Here is a 14,475-nt window from a genome sequence, read left to right as displayed (position 1 = left end):
GAAGCAAAACTTTTTTTTTTTAATCGAAAGATTATAACAATAAAGACAAGTACCTGAGTGTGTCAGCATCACCGGGAACATATTTAAAAGTACAGAGAGTAAAGTCAACAAACTTCGACACCAAATATCCGCTGAGGAACTTCAGACAAGTATTTTGTACAGATAGTAGTACAAGTGCCAGTGTAACAGTATTAGTGGTTGTAGTTGTATTTGTAGGAGGCGTAGTAGTAGTAGTAGTAGTAATAGTGGTAATCGTTATGTTGTCGTTTTAAAACCGGGGTGAAATTATGAAAGTTCGGGGTTATTTTACATTTAGAAAATAAGCAACTGTATTATCTAGTTCAAAACAAAACTGAAAACCTTTGGAATAATACGACCACCGGTTCTTCATTAGACACGACATTCATGAAAACAGGATTACACTTAAACCCAAGCAACGTCGGACATACCTCATTTACGTCATAACAGTGCGTCTCATACAGGCAGGACCCTACAGTGTCCACATGCTCTTCTGACTGTGTCAACAGTAGTAACTCATGTTAGTTCTTGTCCATATATCGCATAATTTCCCGGAAATTAGTAGCACTTAGTTATCTTTTTCACGTATTAGGAATATATCTTCATTCGGTGACAATGAGTTCTCAAATCACTTGTGTGGGATGGGTAAAGCAAGGAGTCTCCAAGGAAATTCCTGAAAAAGTGAGTTACCGAGCTACCTAGTCGACCAGCTATTGAAAGCATTCTCTAACATATATTCTTTGGGTTACAGTTCAGTGGTGAGTTGAAACGTTTTATAATAACTTGAATATGAAATGTTCTTTTAGGTCGAGTTAACCAAAGAAGAGCTTCAGCGCATTATATCTGAGACTAAAGAGGAGCTGGGGTAAGAGAGGTTTGCCTGGGTTGATTCTGACAGTCTTCCCTCTGAGTATAATCCAGGCAGTAGACCCCCTGTTTTCAGTGAAGACTCCATGATTGCCTGGATTCTGTCAACTAAATATGAATCATACTCACTTAGCATTTTCACAGGTGGAGGGTCCACTGGTGCGTACATATGATGAAAAACATTACTGGATATGATCGTTAATATTTTCTTGATATGTTCATTGTGTGGGAAGCTATTGTGTGTGTGTGTGTGTGTGTGCGAGAGAGACATCCAGGTAGAAAGGTCATAAATACATGAACAACGTTGTGTTTGTGTGTGTGTGTACATATAGAGAGCGTGATGAAGAAGAAGCTGATGATGCTGAGGATGGTGAAGGCCTGATGAGTGGGCAGGAGCCAAATGATAACGTGGAGGCTCCCTCCTCTGACCCAGGACAGAATGAGAGAGAGACTGGCAGGGATGAGGATGATGAACTGGCAGAATATGACCTGGACAGATACGATGAAGAAGACATAGGTTTGAGATGCTCCTGTCTTGTTGTCCTCATAGTGCCAACATAATCATGACTTATGTCTTTACAGCCTTCACTACAAATGGTCAGAATAATATCATAGTGTGCGGTGTGTGTCTGTGATTCTACCCCAGTATTTGGAGACTGCGTCTGCAGACTATGAAATATAAAAAAAAAAAAGTAAGAAAGAAAATGTGCCAATACTGTCATCTCTAATATCTCCTGTGATGGTTTCCCATAGCAACGGCTAATCTGGGTGACAGTCTGGCTGGTCTCACTGTGTTTGGAACCAACGAGGAGGATCCTTACATCACAATTAAAGACACAGTATGTCTGTGGCTTCCTCTTATTGATCTTATACGTTAAAATCATTAGTATGTTTTAGTTTTAAAAATTAAATTAAAAAAAAAGATTGATAATTTAAGTTCAAACCATAAGTATGTTTTATCTGCTTTTTCTGTGTCTGCAGTTTGTACTTAAATTTGATCAGTTTTTATTCATAGCTTACAGACAGATTTTGTTCTTTTATTTGAAATATGTATTTGTTTGCGTTCTGATATGACATTTTGACATTGCTTTACATTAGGATCAGTATGAACGTGAGGACTTTCTGATCAAACCCAGTGATAACCTGATCTTAGCTGGCAGAGCAGAGAAAGACTGCTGTAATCTAGAAGTCTATGGTGAGTTCATTCACCACACACTTCATATGCACAAAGCGTTCTGTCTAGTAATGTGTATCTTACGGGCTAGAAATATTCACTCTAAATGACAATGATGCCAACAGACATTGCTTACTAAACAGCACATTAAAAAGTTTCTCAGGTCTAGATGGGAAATAGTGTAATAGTTCACTGGAGACATTCTGTCCTGTTATACTTAAATATGTTAAGGCAAATCCATGACACCCAGTTTGATAGAACAGAGAAAAGAGACACTCTTTCAAACGTAGGTTCAATGCAATAATGGTTGGACTCATATGAAAACCTGTATCAGTGAAGTGTACTAACTGTGGACTGAATGTCCGTTCTCAGTGTATAACTCAGAAGAGGACTCTCTCTATGTTCACCATGACATCCTTCTGCCTGCATACCCACTGTGTGTGGAATGGCTAAACTTTGACCCTAATCCTGAAGGACCAGGTAATCATACACACTCAGACACGTTTATTTCAGTGTATGGTGTGGTGTTATATGGATATATAGCTGGGGTTAAACCCTGTTTTGTGGTGTGTGTGTGTGTAGGGAACTATGCTGCTGTTGGTAACATGACTCCAGTCATTGATGTGTGGGACCTTGATGTAGTGGACTGTTTGGAGCCTGTATTTTCCCTTGGAAGCAAGAAAGCTAAGAAGAAAAAGAAGAAAAGCAAAAAGGTGAAAACTAAAGCAAAAAAGCATTTTTCCCTCATCGTTTCCAATGCCATAGTGTTGCTAGGAACAGTGCTATAGTATTATGTCTGATCAGTCCTTTTCCAGCTGATTTGTCCTGTTGCATATCACGCCTCAGTAGTTCAACGAACGAACCCAGAAAACCGACAGAGGTCTTGTCGTAAATAGTTCAGAGAAGGGCCAGTTAAAATGAGACTCTTAACCACTTACGCCTCACCACTCATGCATGTGTCTGTGTGTGTCCCCTGTCACTCAGGCCGCTGCAGAGCCAGTTGAGGGCCACACTGATGCTGTTCTGGACCTTTCTTGGAACAAACTTGTCAGGTCAGTCTCCGTAATCCACATGTATGGATCCTCATAGTCAAATCAACAGCTAAAAGGCTGAACTTACTCCCGACTGGCACCTAGTCCTTAATTCCTAGCTCTTCCTTAGGCTGGAACTTTTTGATAATGTGTCTTATTTCCTTGATTTTGTTTTCTTTTTTTTTTAAATTTTCATATTTCACTAAAGTCTTTGCCTTTATAAAAAGTTTAATCCTCTCTATGTAATGATTAAACAGTGCTGATGTGCATGGTTCTGTGTGTTTCGTGTGCATGTGTGTTAACACCTCTAGGAATGTTCTGGCTAGCGGATCAGCTGATAACACAGTCATTCTCTGGGATCTTGTCCAGGGAAAGCCAGCGACAACGCTGAAAATTCACACTGATAAGGTACTGATTCCTAAAGGCCCAGATACACTCTCACTGGCCAAACCATCACAGGCCCATTTACACCCCTCAATGAAACCCAGTCTCAGTATGCACAGTCTTCACCACAAAACACATTACTGTTTAAAGCCATCAAGCCAAACAGATTTGACTTTGCTCCATATTTTGTTCATGAAAACATTTTGATCATTAAATTGGTTCTGTCTTATCAGGTTCAGACCATTAAATTCCACCCTTTTGAAGCTCAGACTCTGATTTCAGGATCCTATGATAAGTATGTACTGAAAAGTATTATTTCTTTGAATGGAAAATTTTTTTTTTTTTGAAACACCATAGCATAGCTCTGCCATTCATAATTTCATAATTCTCAGGTCAGCAGTTTTGTATGACTGCCGGAGCCCTGATGACAGCCATCGTATCTGGAGGTTCAGTGGACAGGTTGAACGTGTCATATGGAACCACTTCTCACCCTATAACTTCTTGGTAAGGCCCATCCCTAGTCTTCCCCTTGGTGCTGCACATTCAAGTAGCTCTTACAAAACTGTCTTCATTTCACTGAATATTAATATTTGTCCAATAAGACTTTTCCTTTGCATTTTGAATGTTTGAATGCCAAATAAGGAAAAATCCAAATCGGAATAGCATTGCTTTTTTTCTTTTTGTGATGTGTGGCATATTATGCTTGAATTATACTCAATGCTTAATTCAGTAAAACAAACTATATGCATCAAGAGCAGAAATTATGTGCGTGTGTCCATCCGTTGTGTTGTGCCGTAGGCGACTACAGAGGACGGTTTTGTTTATTGTTTGGACGCTCGCTCAGACAAGCCTGTGTTCACTCTGAAAGCTCATGATGGAGAGGTTTCAGGTAAGCCAAGAGCTCTTCCACAGCACACACCCTTTACAGAGTCCAGACAGAGAACATAACTCTGTCTGTCTGTCTGCTAATGCTTTGTGCTGTTCTGGAATCAGCTGATGCGTGTCTGTTTCAGGCATAGATCTGAGCAGCCAGGTGCGAGGCTGCCTGGTCACGGCGTCGGCAGACAAACATGTGAAGATTTGGGACATCTTGGGAAACAAACCAAGCCTCATCCACACCAGGGACATGAAGATGGTACAAGCGCCTCACATAGAAAGACTGTCATTTCAGATAATAGAAATCAAAACCACTCACAGTTAGTTTGAGTTAGGGTCAAAGAAAATTTGTTACATGTAGATATCAGTTTAACTGTAGAGAGAAAACTAAATCAATTTTGGTTGACTTTTAAATGGAACAGAAGTGAACTGGAGCCTCCTCTTTCTCTCTCTCTCACAGGGCGTGGTGTTTTGTGCTGCCTGTTGCCCTGATCTGCCTTTTATGTATGCGTTTGGTGGACAGAAGGATGGTCTGAGGGTGTGGAACATCAGTGATGTTGCTGCAGGTGAGAAACCTGCTCTCTCAGCTTGGACCTGCTGTGTTCTAAATAAAGTTTCTATCTGTTTATGTGTGTGGATGTTTAACTCAATGTATATGTTCTTGGCTTTTTTTTTTTTTAATTTTATTTCATTTGCAGTTTCTGAGGTTTTTGGCAGTCGGGAGAGGTTGGTAGCAAACACAGTATCTGGAGCCTCAAGCAGCTCAGCAGCAGACATGGAAGTCTCATAGCCTCTTCCCTTCTCTGCCCACGTCTGGCTCAATACCAGTAAACAGAGATAAAGGAATGCAGACTCCGTACATGGAAATCTCGGTGTACTGTGAGAGAGACTTTGTCTGTATGTGGCACCAGTGGAAGAACTGGGAAGGAGTCCTCCTCCCAGTGAACAAATGGTTTATGCTGTGATGACGGACTGACCTCAAGGGGACTAAACTTGTCCGCAATAATTTATCATCAGCTCTGCGTGTTTTACTCAGACATCTGTTTATCATCTGCGGAATGTTGTTTTGTGTCCATTTTGATTTAATCCTAGATTCAAAACAACAGAAATCATGGGCTCTGATTTTGTCTTGCCTCAAAAATCATTTTGGGCTTGCTATGTTTTTTCTTCATTTGTTATATATTATTATATCATGAAATTCATTGTTTGTCATAGGCTTGCTAAACCTGGAACTTACACATTTTTTCCCAGATTTATACTAAAATGTATAGGACAAATTTATTTCTAGAATTTAAGATTTCCCTAAATGCAATCATCTTCCATGTTTCAAGACTACAATACAATAAATAAATAAAAACGTAAGCTTTAAAAATGTTTTCATTATTGTGTTCTGAGTGAGTTATGGTTAATCAAAGAAAAAAAAAATCTGCATCATGACTTCTTACATAAAATATTTCCACAAACACCACAAATATGAAGCGCTTGTATTCCCGAAACCACTACAGGCAGCACCAGCAGATCTTTGGGCGTGGGTAGTTGGGGAAGTAAACAGCCCTCTCTGCTCCATAGACGTAAAAGTTTCCATAAGAGTTCCTCCATGTGTACTGCACATGCGCGATGGGCACAGCCTTTAGCAGATGTCTCTGCTGTATGATCCGACAGTCAGGCCACAGGCCGTGACACTCCTCCATCAGCTGTCTCGAGGCTGCGTTGACCTCTGACACTGGGAAAGTCATGAGGGGTGGGACAGTCTCTGCCACACTGCTGTGTAACACTTCACCTGCGGCTCTTAATAGCTTTTTGTCAGGTATGCTACAGCCACCCTGTAAGCGGGACTGAGCGTGGGCACGGAACTCCACTCTCAGCTCCTTAAAGAAGCAGAGCCGACCATATCCCAGACACATCTCGCAGCACACCTGGCCAAGTGACATACAGAACGGACAGGGCATAAGCCGTTGCCCCTGGCACCTGCTGCAGGCCCTCGGCCACAGCCTCCCACTAGAACCACGCCCACGACAGCTTGAGCAACGGACCCGTGCTGACCCAGAGCACCGATCACAGGGCAGCCACTTCTCACCTTGGCAGAGCCGACAGCTGCTGTGGGAGTCTGTGTGCATGAGGCGGTAGTTATAGACCTGGTTGGTGAACATCTTGGCTGGGGTGACCTTAACCTTCCACGGCTGTGGTTCTCTCCGTCCCTCTGATGATGCGAGTGGTGCAGTTGTCAGACAGGGTTCAAAGCGCACACACACAGACCTTTGCTCAGTGAAGGACTCAAGTTTGTAAATGTATGCCATTTCATGGTTCACGGCGGTGAAGAGCATCTCTCTTGCTGCAATGGGAGGCAGGAAGGGGTTGGTTTTTACCCAGGTTAGCAGGGCTTCTCGGATCCCAGTCTCAGTCAGGTTGGGCAGGGTGACGGGGTGATAAACCTCAGCTGAAGCCTTACTCTGATGTGTCATATGCCTCTTTGTCTCCCTGGCTGGGGGAATCGTGGTGTACTGAGAGGGCATCAACACCAGGTCGCTCCTAAAAGCAGCATCCTCTGTCATTTTAAGTAATTTTAATTAAGTGGTAGTGGATGCAAAAAGAAAAAAAAAGGTAAGAGCCTGCAGCAGGTTCTGTATGAGTCTTTAAAGAGGAGGAACTCACATATAGCTTAAATTCTGATTCTGCAAGCACTGTAATAGAACGTTATACTATGATATCATTTTGTACTATGATATCATCGTTTGTCTTTGATATTTGCTTGCATGTTGGCCATTACAATGGTTTACCAACAACGGAACGGCTCTCCTACATAGACGTTTTACCCGGATAGCTAAAGCTGACACACACGTTATGTGAAACATGGCGTCAGGTCAAATAAACAGGCTTGCGTGCCTGTTCAGTCGAGTATACCCCAGGTCCAATTTAAGACATCTCAGAGGTAAGAATTGTTTTTTGCCCTAAATCATCTGATTTATAGATCAAAGCTTTAACTGTATTGTGTCCTCTTATTGAAATCGTTGTTTCATTTTGTTAGCCTTAGGATAGCGCTATAGCATCAGTCTGTTATCTACTGTCAAGGGTTCCAGTGAGCAAGACAGTTCTTTTCTTGTTCTAGCAAGCCAGCTACCATGGTACATAGACTGTAAATATTTGTAGGTATTAAATCTGAAACGTTAATCTGAATCAGAGTAATTGTGCATTTATCTTTTGAAGCCGTTTTGGAGTAAATTATGGAAAATGATCTTTTCCAGACAGCACTACATCAAGATCAGTGTTTTAGTCCTTTGATCAGACTTTTATCTTGATATCCTTTTGCTAGCAATGTCAAAACGATTTTCTCCTAGTCAGGAATAAGTGAATGAGCTATTTTAGTAATGTGTAATGACAATTTGCAGGTTATTTTTAAGTAAATGTATTTATTCATTTTACTGTCCCTAACTGACATTTTACACTGACCAAATGATAGTAAATCACTTAACGGTATACTCATGACCAACATCATCCGTTACATTGCATGTTCTTGGTTGTAGTGCCTTTGAAATTCTAATACCACCCTGAAATCATACTTCCAGTTGTATCAAGATTATCCATAATTTTAAGCTTAAAGTTTGTCAAATTGCTCCTTTGATTTTTGAATAAAAAGAGTGGATATAGGCTACCTTTCCCCATTCCTATCTGAAAGATTAGAATCTCATTTTCAGTGTTGGAAAAACATGTTTCAGTGATTTAATCCATTCTGCAATATCGTTCATGTTTTCCTAAGATGGGTGCTTGGTTTCTGCTAGTTACAAGTCAACGTTAAGAGGACCAGCTATTGATCAAAACTGGTAAGCAAAAGCTATGTTTTTATGGTTCTGTTTAGGTGATTTCTTAGTGGAGCTGAGATCAATGATATCCTGTCTGATCTAAACTTAACTTGCCTTGTTTCTCCTCAATCACCTAGCAACGTGGAGATTGGTGTGACGTCAGATGGAAAAACTGTGGTGTGTTATCACCCAACAGTGGATGTGCCATATGAGCTGACTCAGGTAGGGCTGAATGTCATTTTCCGGATCATAACCATGCTGCCATGGCAACCACTGGATTTATGAATTTAATTGTTCACATTATACCGTTACTCAATTCAAGCGGATGCAGGATGAAGAATTGCACATTATGTCTCTTTTGTCCACATTTCATTTCACTAATTAAAGGCTAGGGGATCAGTGAATGATTTGTCTCAGGTGTGTTTGTAGAGGACTACAGCAAAAAGCCCAGCACTGTGGCTCCAGAGGACCTTAACTGGGAGACACTGGTTTTGGTGTTCTGCTGATATGATTAGTCAGTGGCTCTCTGTCTGTTCTATCTGTAGCATGTCTGATTTAGTTGTTCAGCTGATTCTGAAGCTGTTGACTGGTGGAGTCTAGACTGTTAGTGTAGGACCAAAAGAGAAATCTGTTGAATACCTGAGAAACTTTGGGCTTGTTTAAAATACTCACGAGAGGTTTGCTGTCATAGCTGCTTTGACTGAAATGACCATATAATGTCAGGAGATGGTCTGTTTCTCTATTAGCAAAAGGATCCACAAATAGATTTTCTAGACTTTGTAAAATGGTAATATCAAATTAGGCTGCATGAGACACTGTGATTGTAATATGTGGTTTTTTTTTTTTTTTTTTGTTGGTTCACCTTGAGTGTTTGCTTCATTTGCCACTAGCCCATTCCAAGGCCAGACCCGGTCAGTGGAGAGCCAGAGAGTCATGAGCAGATTCTGAAGGCTCATCTCAGTAAGGACGTGTTGAAAGACAAACAGGCTCCTACCATTGAAGAGCTCAGTAAGATGTTCTACACCACAAAACACCGCTGGTACCCTGTTGGGCAGTGAGTACTCCTTTTTTCGAATCAGTCATTTAATACGATGAGATTGGCCCGCTATTGCATTTTGTCACCTTTCAGGGTTTTTTTTTTTTTTTTTTTCATTCTTTCATGCCTTAGATGGCTCACTTTAATCCAGAGATTTCTGCAGTATATTTTTTAATTATCCTTCAGAAGGTTACAGTAATATACTCTGGAAAAAAAGAAGATCTTTTAAAGGCTCACCTTTTTTTTCCCTCTTTTTCTATACAGGTACCACACAAGGCGCAGAAAGAGAGATCCTCCGAAAGACAGATAGCTTTCTCCTGGCCTTTATATTTAGTTGACCCTTGTAATACAGTTGTAAATTGTGTTGTGTCATTTTGTGCTTCAAAATAAAATAATTATTCCAATCAGAATTGTTGCAGAATCTGGGGATACACAGTTATATTAACTAGAGATTTTAAATTCTTTTTCAAGACAAGACAGAGTTTCATCATTTATCAAAAGCAATGATGTGGAATACCTTACATGTATGTAGAGACAAAGAAGTTTGGTTTTTGGTGTGTTTGTATTACTTAATAGAATCCCAATGATTGCACACACACCGTGAATAGTGAATTTGTCCACTCCATTTAAACCATCCTTACCCTCCAGTGAGTACACACACCAGACGTAGGAGCAGCAGGCAGCATTCCTTACACCCAGGGGGCGTTGGGGTCATTTGACCACAATGGGGTTAACCGGGAATCAAACCGGCAACCCTTTAGTCATAAGCCCAGTTCACTAACCTCCAGTCCACAGTTGGCCACACAAACTCAGAGCACTAGTTGGGTTAGGTACACATACACTTTCATAAGCTTCATCTTAGTAAATTTATTCAGACTGGATGTGATTTTTCATTTTTTCATGATGTGAGCCCAGCTAAACAAATTATTTAACACACTCAGAGAACAACTAGAGAACCCAATGACAATGTGGTGAAAGGGTCAAGACAAACCTTTTAAAAATCCTGAAGGTTACATCAGTCATAGTTTAAAAAACAACTTTCATAAAAATACCGTTTTTGGAATATTGGTCCACTGATTAATGAAATTATATTACAGTCATAGCCTTTGGAAATAAAAAACAAAAAACAGGTTCACAGGTTTGAAACGTTGCATGTTTAGTTGTAACGTTTGAACGTTAGAAATACATTTCCCAATTACCTTAAAAGAATGATGTCATAGCCGGAAGAGTTGTGAGTCTGCGCTGTCAAGTCGATCGAAAGAAGCAGGGAACGAGATACGGTACAAACCGCATTAAGACAAGATGGCAGGACTGCCCCGCAGGATCATTAAGGTAAATACATAACATTTATATTGTGCACAGAGAGACAATAGCTGTTGTGATTATAAAGAAATGCATGAAAATATGGAAGAGCAGCACGTGCGAACCGCCCTGGCATGGGCGTTTATTTCGAGTGGTCGCACTTCCGTTTCCACTGCCCCTGTGGAAACAGGTTGGGTTTAAATTCGTGCAGCCCTGGATTCATTAAAATGGCGGTGAAAGGGCCCCTCTTTTGATTTCATAAGATGGGAAATTGTTTTTCTGTATTAGATAGGAATAGTGAATTAACAGCACCGTCAAATAGAGCAGATAAGCTATCACACTGATCAACTTAAACTCCCAATCCACGGTCACACTGCCATTGCTGTAGGAAGTATAGTGAGCACACATATTCACTCTGTACCTCTCCTAGCAAGTTACTCGTTTGGTCTTAGCTAACTTATACATGTACTGGCTATTAGACCAAACAGGTGTCTTTTCTAACCATATTGCTGTGTTACCGCAGTAACTACAGTTAAAATTACTGTTCGACTATTTTGTACAAAGAGATGAATATTGATGCATCAACTTGTACTCGAAAACTGCAGGTGCAGGTGGTCTCTTACACAAGGCCTGTTGTGATACGAGGCTGTATGTCGTTTTACACGAATGAATTTGATTGAGGAACTGCACATTGCGTTTCCTGTTAAGATAAATCTACGCTTTCCTCCAATACTGGTTCAAGTAATCAAAACTACTAAATATATGAATTGTCTAAAATGTCTACGGTGCATGGTTCAGTCCCTTTAATTCAGTCGATACACAGATCCCAGATTGAGTATTTGCTTCTTATTGCTTGTTTTTTTCTATTTGACAGAAGAATCACAGAGGGAGGGGGTTATCTGGTGAAGACAGGGTATCATAATAAGATAGACATCTAGGTGCTCAATTAACTGTCCACTGAAAATCCACATATACTAGTTATATTGGCAATGATCAGAATAAATCTGTAAAATATAATCATTAGGAGTACATCTTATGAAGCATTAATGGGCTCATGAGAACAGTGTATTTAGTGAGTGTAAGGATAGTCTGTATGTAGACAACAGGATAAACATTTTTATATGACAAGTTGAGAGTTCTGGTTGCCATGGGAACCAGGAGGCTGAGTAAGACACTCTCAGACAGAAGCATTTAATTCTGTTGTTTATACTGTAGCCCTAGCAGACTTAACTGTCATATAGACCCTGATGATTTGATTGTGTGTGTGTGTGTATAGGAGACACAGCGCTTGTTGGCAGAGCCTGTTCCAGGTATTAAGGCTGAGCCAGATGAAGGAAATGCTCGATATTTCCACGTAGTGATCGCTGGACCACAGGATTCTCCGTTTGAGGGGGGAACGTTTAAGCTGGAGCTCTTCCTCCCAGAGGAGTACCCCATGGCAGCTCCTAAAGTGCGCTTCATGACAAAAATCTACCACCCCAATGTGGACAAATTGGGCAGAATATGTCTAGACATTTTAAAAGGTTAGGAGAAAAATATAAATATGGCAATGGATCTCAGTTTGTACTGCTGAATAACACAATAGTTTAAATGCCGTTAATGAACCTCTCACCCCTGCGTAAGTAACTCTAGCTCTCTCTCTCTCTCCCCCTCACTTTCTCACTCTCAATCTCATTCTTACGCAAACACACACATATATATATACATATACATACACACACACACACACACACACACACACATATATATATATATATATATATATATATATATATATACACACCTACAGATAAGTGGTCTCCAGCCCTCCAGATTCGTACAGTGCTGCTGTCTATCCAAGCATTACTAAGTGCTCCCAACCCTGATGATCCACTTGCAAATGACGTCGCAGAGCAATGGAAAACCAATGAAGCCCAGGCCATAGAGACAGGTAATTCTATGTGCCTGTTTTTTTCTGTGTTTGCCCGTCACGTCTGTCTTGTTATCGCTCTGACTGTCTGACTCTCAGCTTAAATCAGCTAAACTCAAACTGTGTTTGTCCAACTGGGATAAAAATTGAATTTAAAACTCTTGGCAAATTTCTCCAATGTTTGAACAGGGCTGTTTGGTTTTAGTCTGTTAACATCACACGATTGCAGGTATCAATGTACACTGTCAGTGAAGGTATATTCTGTGCTTAAATATGTCAGTCTATCTAATGTTTGATATTGACATTGTTATACTATACATATTGTTGGGAAGTGTGTCTTTGACTCTCTCCTGTTTTTTCTTACAGCACGCACATGGACCAGACTGTATGCCGGCAACAACATTGAGGTTTAAAGACAAAAAAAAAAAAGACAGAATGGAGCAAGAAGACACTCCACTCCTGCTCTTCCCACATCTCTCTCACTCTCTTACACACTCTCTCTTGCTCTTTCTTTTTCTTTCTCTTCCTCTGTCTCTTTCTCTCTGTTTGTATTTAATGGACACTGTCTCAGACGCGGGTTGTGTCCACAGGACGCATTGAAAGCCAGACAGTTGGATTGGGAGGGTTTGAACAATTGAGCAGCCAGGTAGAGTAGGAGGGGACACGCCTTTTGTTGCTACGATACGGTATCTGTCTCATTAGTTTGTTAGTTATTTAGCTAGCTAGTGCACTAGCTACTAAATTGTCTGAAGGGAAAAAAAAAACAAACTACAGAAGATGCTCCAGCTAGGTAATGAATATTTAACAAAAACCTGAAGTGCCCAACTGATGTCCTACCAGGCATTGTTCTTCTCTGCAATGATTGTGATGTTACCCTAATGTTAAGTTGTCTCTCCTCTACGTTTTATCATTGTCATTGTTCGTCTTCTAGACCTGTCTAAATAAAAGTAACATTGATGTGCTCTTTGGTAAAAAAAAAAGAAAAAAAAAGTTTTAAAACATTTTTTTGCAATACAAGATGGTCAAACACACGGCCGTAAAACAGATGCCAGATTCTTCAGTGTGGCTGAGAATGGTGCCTTTCCAACAACTGAATGAAACTGCTGCCGATGCTGCTTTGAAAAACACGTTCTGTGGACACAGCCTCTAAATGAAATTAAAAGCAGAAAAATACATGTCAACAAGAGGAAAAAGGAAATGTAACTGCTGTACACCTGCGATTGGGTGTAGGACACGGTTAGCAAGATGTTAGCCTTGGTCTGTTTCTTGCCTTTAGGGCTAAATCTGTCTCTGGAAACTACCATTTCCCTTTGGTTAGTCAGAGAAAATGAGTTTTGGCAGTAATCTGGGGTTCCAAACATGGAAAAAAAACAGTATCAGTCTAACAGTTGGGGACATCATTGGTGCATTGTGCTTGTTCACATAATGATTGTTTCTAGAAATGGATAACTTGAAGTGAGTCTGTTTTTGGAATCTCAGGTGGTGCCTTACCAAGAAAATTTGCAGTTGGGTGGATGAAATAATGTGTTGGATGCTGCAGGTTTGGGTGGAGATACATCAGCGAGTTCTTTACTGTTTTTTTTTTCTCCCTTGAAACTTCAGTTCATTAAAGTGTGAGGTTTACCAAGGCTTGAGGGTGGCATGACATGTCCTGGATAAGAGTCAACAAACACTATCCTATCACTGCTGTGCTACAGTCCTCATTGGCTTCTTTGGCTTCTGTCTGTCTTGTCTGAGAAACTGAATCCTGTAAATGTCATGTTTTAGTAAAAATATTTTTTTGTTATGCTATTCTGTTTGATGTCTTTCTTGGTATCTCTTGTGCAGAAGTTAGGTGCTACCAATACTGCTGAAGAGATGGTGTTCCACACTATCAGAATAAGTGTTTCATGTTCTGTATGATTGTTGAATTATTATGCTTTTATCTTGGGAAAAGGGCAGGGATTCTACAGACAAACCTTCAGTGAGCATGAGTAACAATGAGTCAGTAGTTTTCAGTAGTCATGCTTAACTCTGTAAAATGAATCTAAAACAAAGGTCGAGAGTGGGGTTTGTGTACGTCCCAGGGTAACAGTCTTTCA

At 40.4% G+C, this 14,475-nt stretch overlaps 4 protein-coding genes across 4 annotated transcripts; 3 read left to right on the top strand and 1 right to left on the bottom strand.

Moving 5' to 3' along the window:
• Positions 1–537: 537 nt before the first annotated feature.
• On the top strand, positions 538–5,668 carry pwp1 (PWP1 homolog, endonuclein). Its single transcript, XM_030775235.1, has 15 exons — positions 538–699; positions 825–883; positions 1,218–1,402; positions 1,639–1,724; positions 1,984–2,080; positions 2,432–2,539; positions 2,642–2,772; positions 3,044–3,111; positions 3,402–3,498; positions 3,708–3,769; positions 3,867–3,978; positions 4,273–4,363; positions 4,488–4,609; positions 4,811–4,916; positions 5,049–5,668. Exons 1-15 carry the CDS (start codon positions 634–636, stop codon positions 5,138–5,140), a joined length of 1,482 nt encoding a protein of 493 aa, XP_030631095.1. The 5' UTR covers positions 538–633; the 3' UTR covers positions 5,141–5,668.
• Positions 5,669–5,849: 181 nt separating this feature from the next.
• Positions 5,850–6,902, bottom strand: LOC115805467 (protein SSUH2 homolog). The gene has a single exon (XM_030766099.1). The coding sequence runs from the start codon at positions 6,900–6,902 to the stop codon at positions 5,850–5,852; it is 1,053 nt and encodes a 350-aa protein (XP_030621959.1).
• Positions 6,903–7,199: 297 nt separating this feature from the next.
• Positions 7,200–9,587, top strand: mrpl42 (mitochondrial ribosomal protein L42). The gene is made up of 5 exons (XM_030786381.1): positions 7,200–7,279; positions 8,105–8,168; positions 8,285–8,369; positions 9,038–9,201; positions 9,448–9,587. Exons 1-5 carry the CDS (start codon positions 7,201–7,203, stop codon positions 9,491–9,493), a joined length of 438 nt encoding a protein of 145 aa, XP_030642241.1. The 5' UTR covers position 7,200; the 3' UTR covers positions 9,494–9,587.
• An 851-nt stretch (positions 9,588–10,438) lies between these two features.
• On the top strand, positions 10,439–12,853 carry ube2nb (ubiquitin-conjugating enzyme E2Nb). The gene is made up of 4 exons (XM_030772619.1): positions 10,439–10,515; positions 11,762–12,008; positions 12,275–12,415; positions 12,761–12,853. The coding sequence occupies exons 1-4, from the start codon at positions 10,486–10,488 to the stop codon at positions 12,805–12,807; spliced, it is 465 nt and encodes a 154-aa protein (XP_030628479.1). The 5' UTR covers positions 10,439–10,485; the 3' UTR covers positions 12,808–12,853.
• The last annotated feature ends 1,622 nt before the right edge of the window (positions 12,854–14,475 follow it).

The sequence above is a fragment of the Chanos chanos genome, chromosome 1 (genome assembly GCF_902362185.1).
Source record: "Chanos chanos chromosome 1, fChaCha1.1, whole genome shotgun sequence".
Lineage (NCBI taxonomy): Eukaryota > Metazoa > Chordata > Actinopteri > Gonorynchiformes > Chanidae > Chanos > Chanos chanos.
Note: the sequence above shows the minus strand (reverse complement) of the source record. Positions and strands in the feature narration are given on the sequence as shown.

Bases quoted from the DNA above. Each gene is read 5' to 3' on its own strand.
- LOC115805467 (XM_030766099.1), bottom strand. From the start codon at position 6,902: ATGACAGAGGATGCTGCTTTTAGGAGCGACCTGGTGTTGATGCCCTCT.
- pwp1 (XM_030775235.1), top strand. From the start codon at position 634: ATGAGTTCTCAAATCACTTGTGTGGGATGGGTAAAGCAAGGAGTCTCC. The intron at 2,081-2,431 runs GTGAGTTCATTC...GTCCGTTCTCAG, and splicing joins CTGTAATCTAGAAGTCTATG to TGTATAACTCAGAAGAGGAC. The intron at 3,979-4,272 runs GTAAGGCCCATC...GTTGTGCCGTAG, and splicing joins TCTCACCCTATAACTTCTTG to GCGACTACAGAGGACGGTTT.
- ube2nb (XM_030772619.1), top strand. From the start codon at position 10,486: ATGGCAGGACTGCCCCGCAGGATCATTAAG. The intron at 10,516-11,761 runs GTAAATACATAA...GTGTGTGTATAG, and splicing joins TGCCCCGCAGGATCATTAAG to GAGACACAGCGCTTGTTGGC. The intron at 12,009-12,274 runs GTTAGGAGAAAA...ACACACCTACAG, and splicing joins ATGTCTAGACATTTTAAAAG to ATAAGTGGTCTCCAGCCCTC.
- mrpl42 (XM_030786381.1), top strand. From the start codon at position 7,201: ATGGCGTCAGGTCAAATAAACAGGCTTGCGTGCCTGTTCAGTCGAGTA. The intron at 8,370-9,037 runs GTAGGGCTGAAT...ATTTGCCACTAG, and splicing joins TGCCATATGAGCTGACTCAG to CCCATTCCAAGGCCAGACCC. The intron at 9,202-9,447 runs GTGAGTACTCCT...TTTTCTATACAG, and splicing joins CGCTGGTACCCTGTTGGGCA to GTACCACACAAGGCGCAGAA.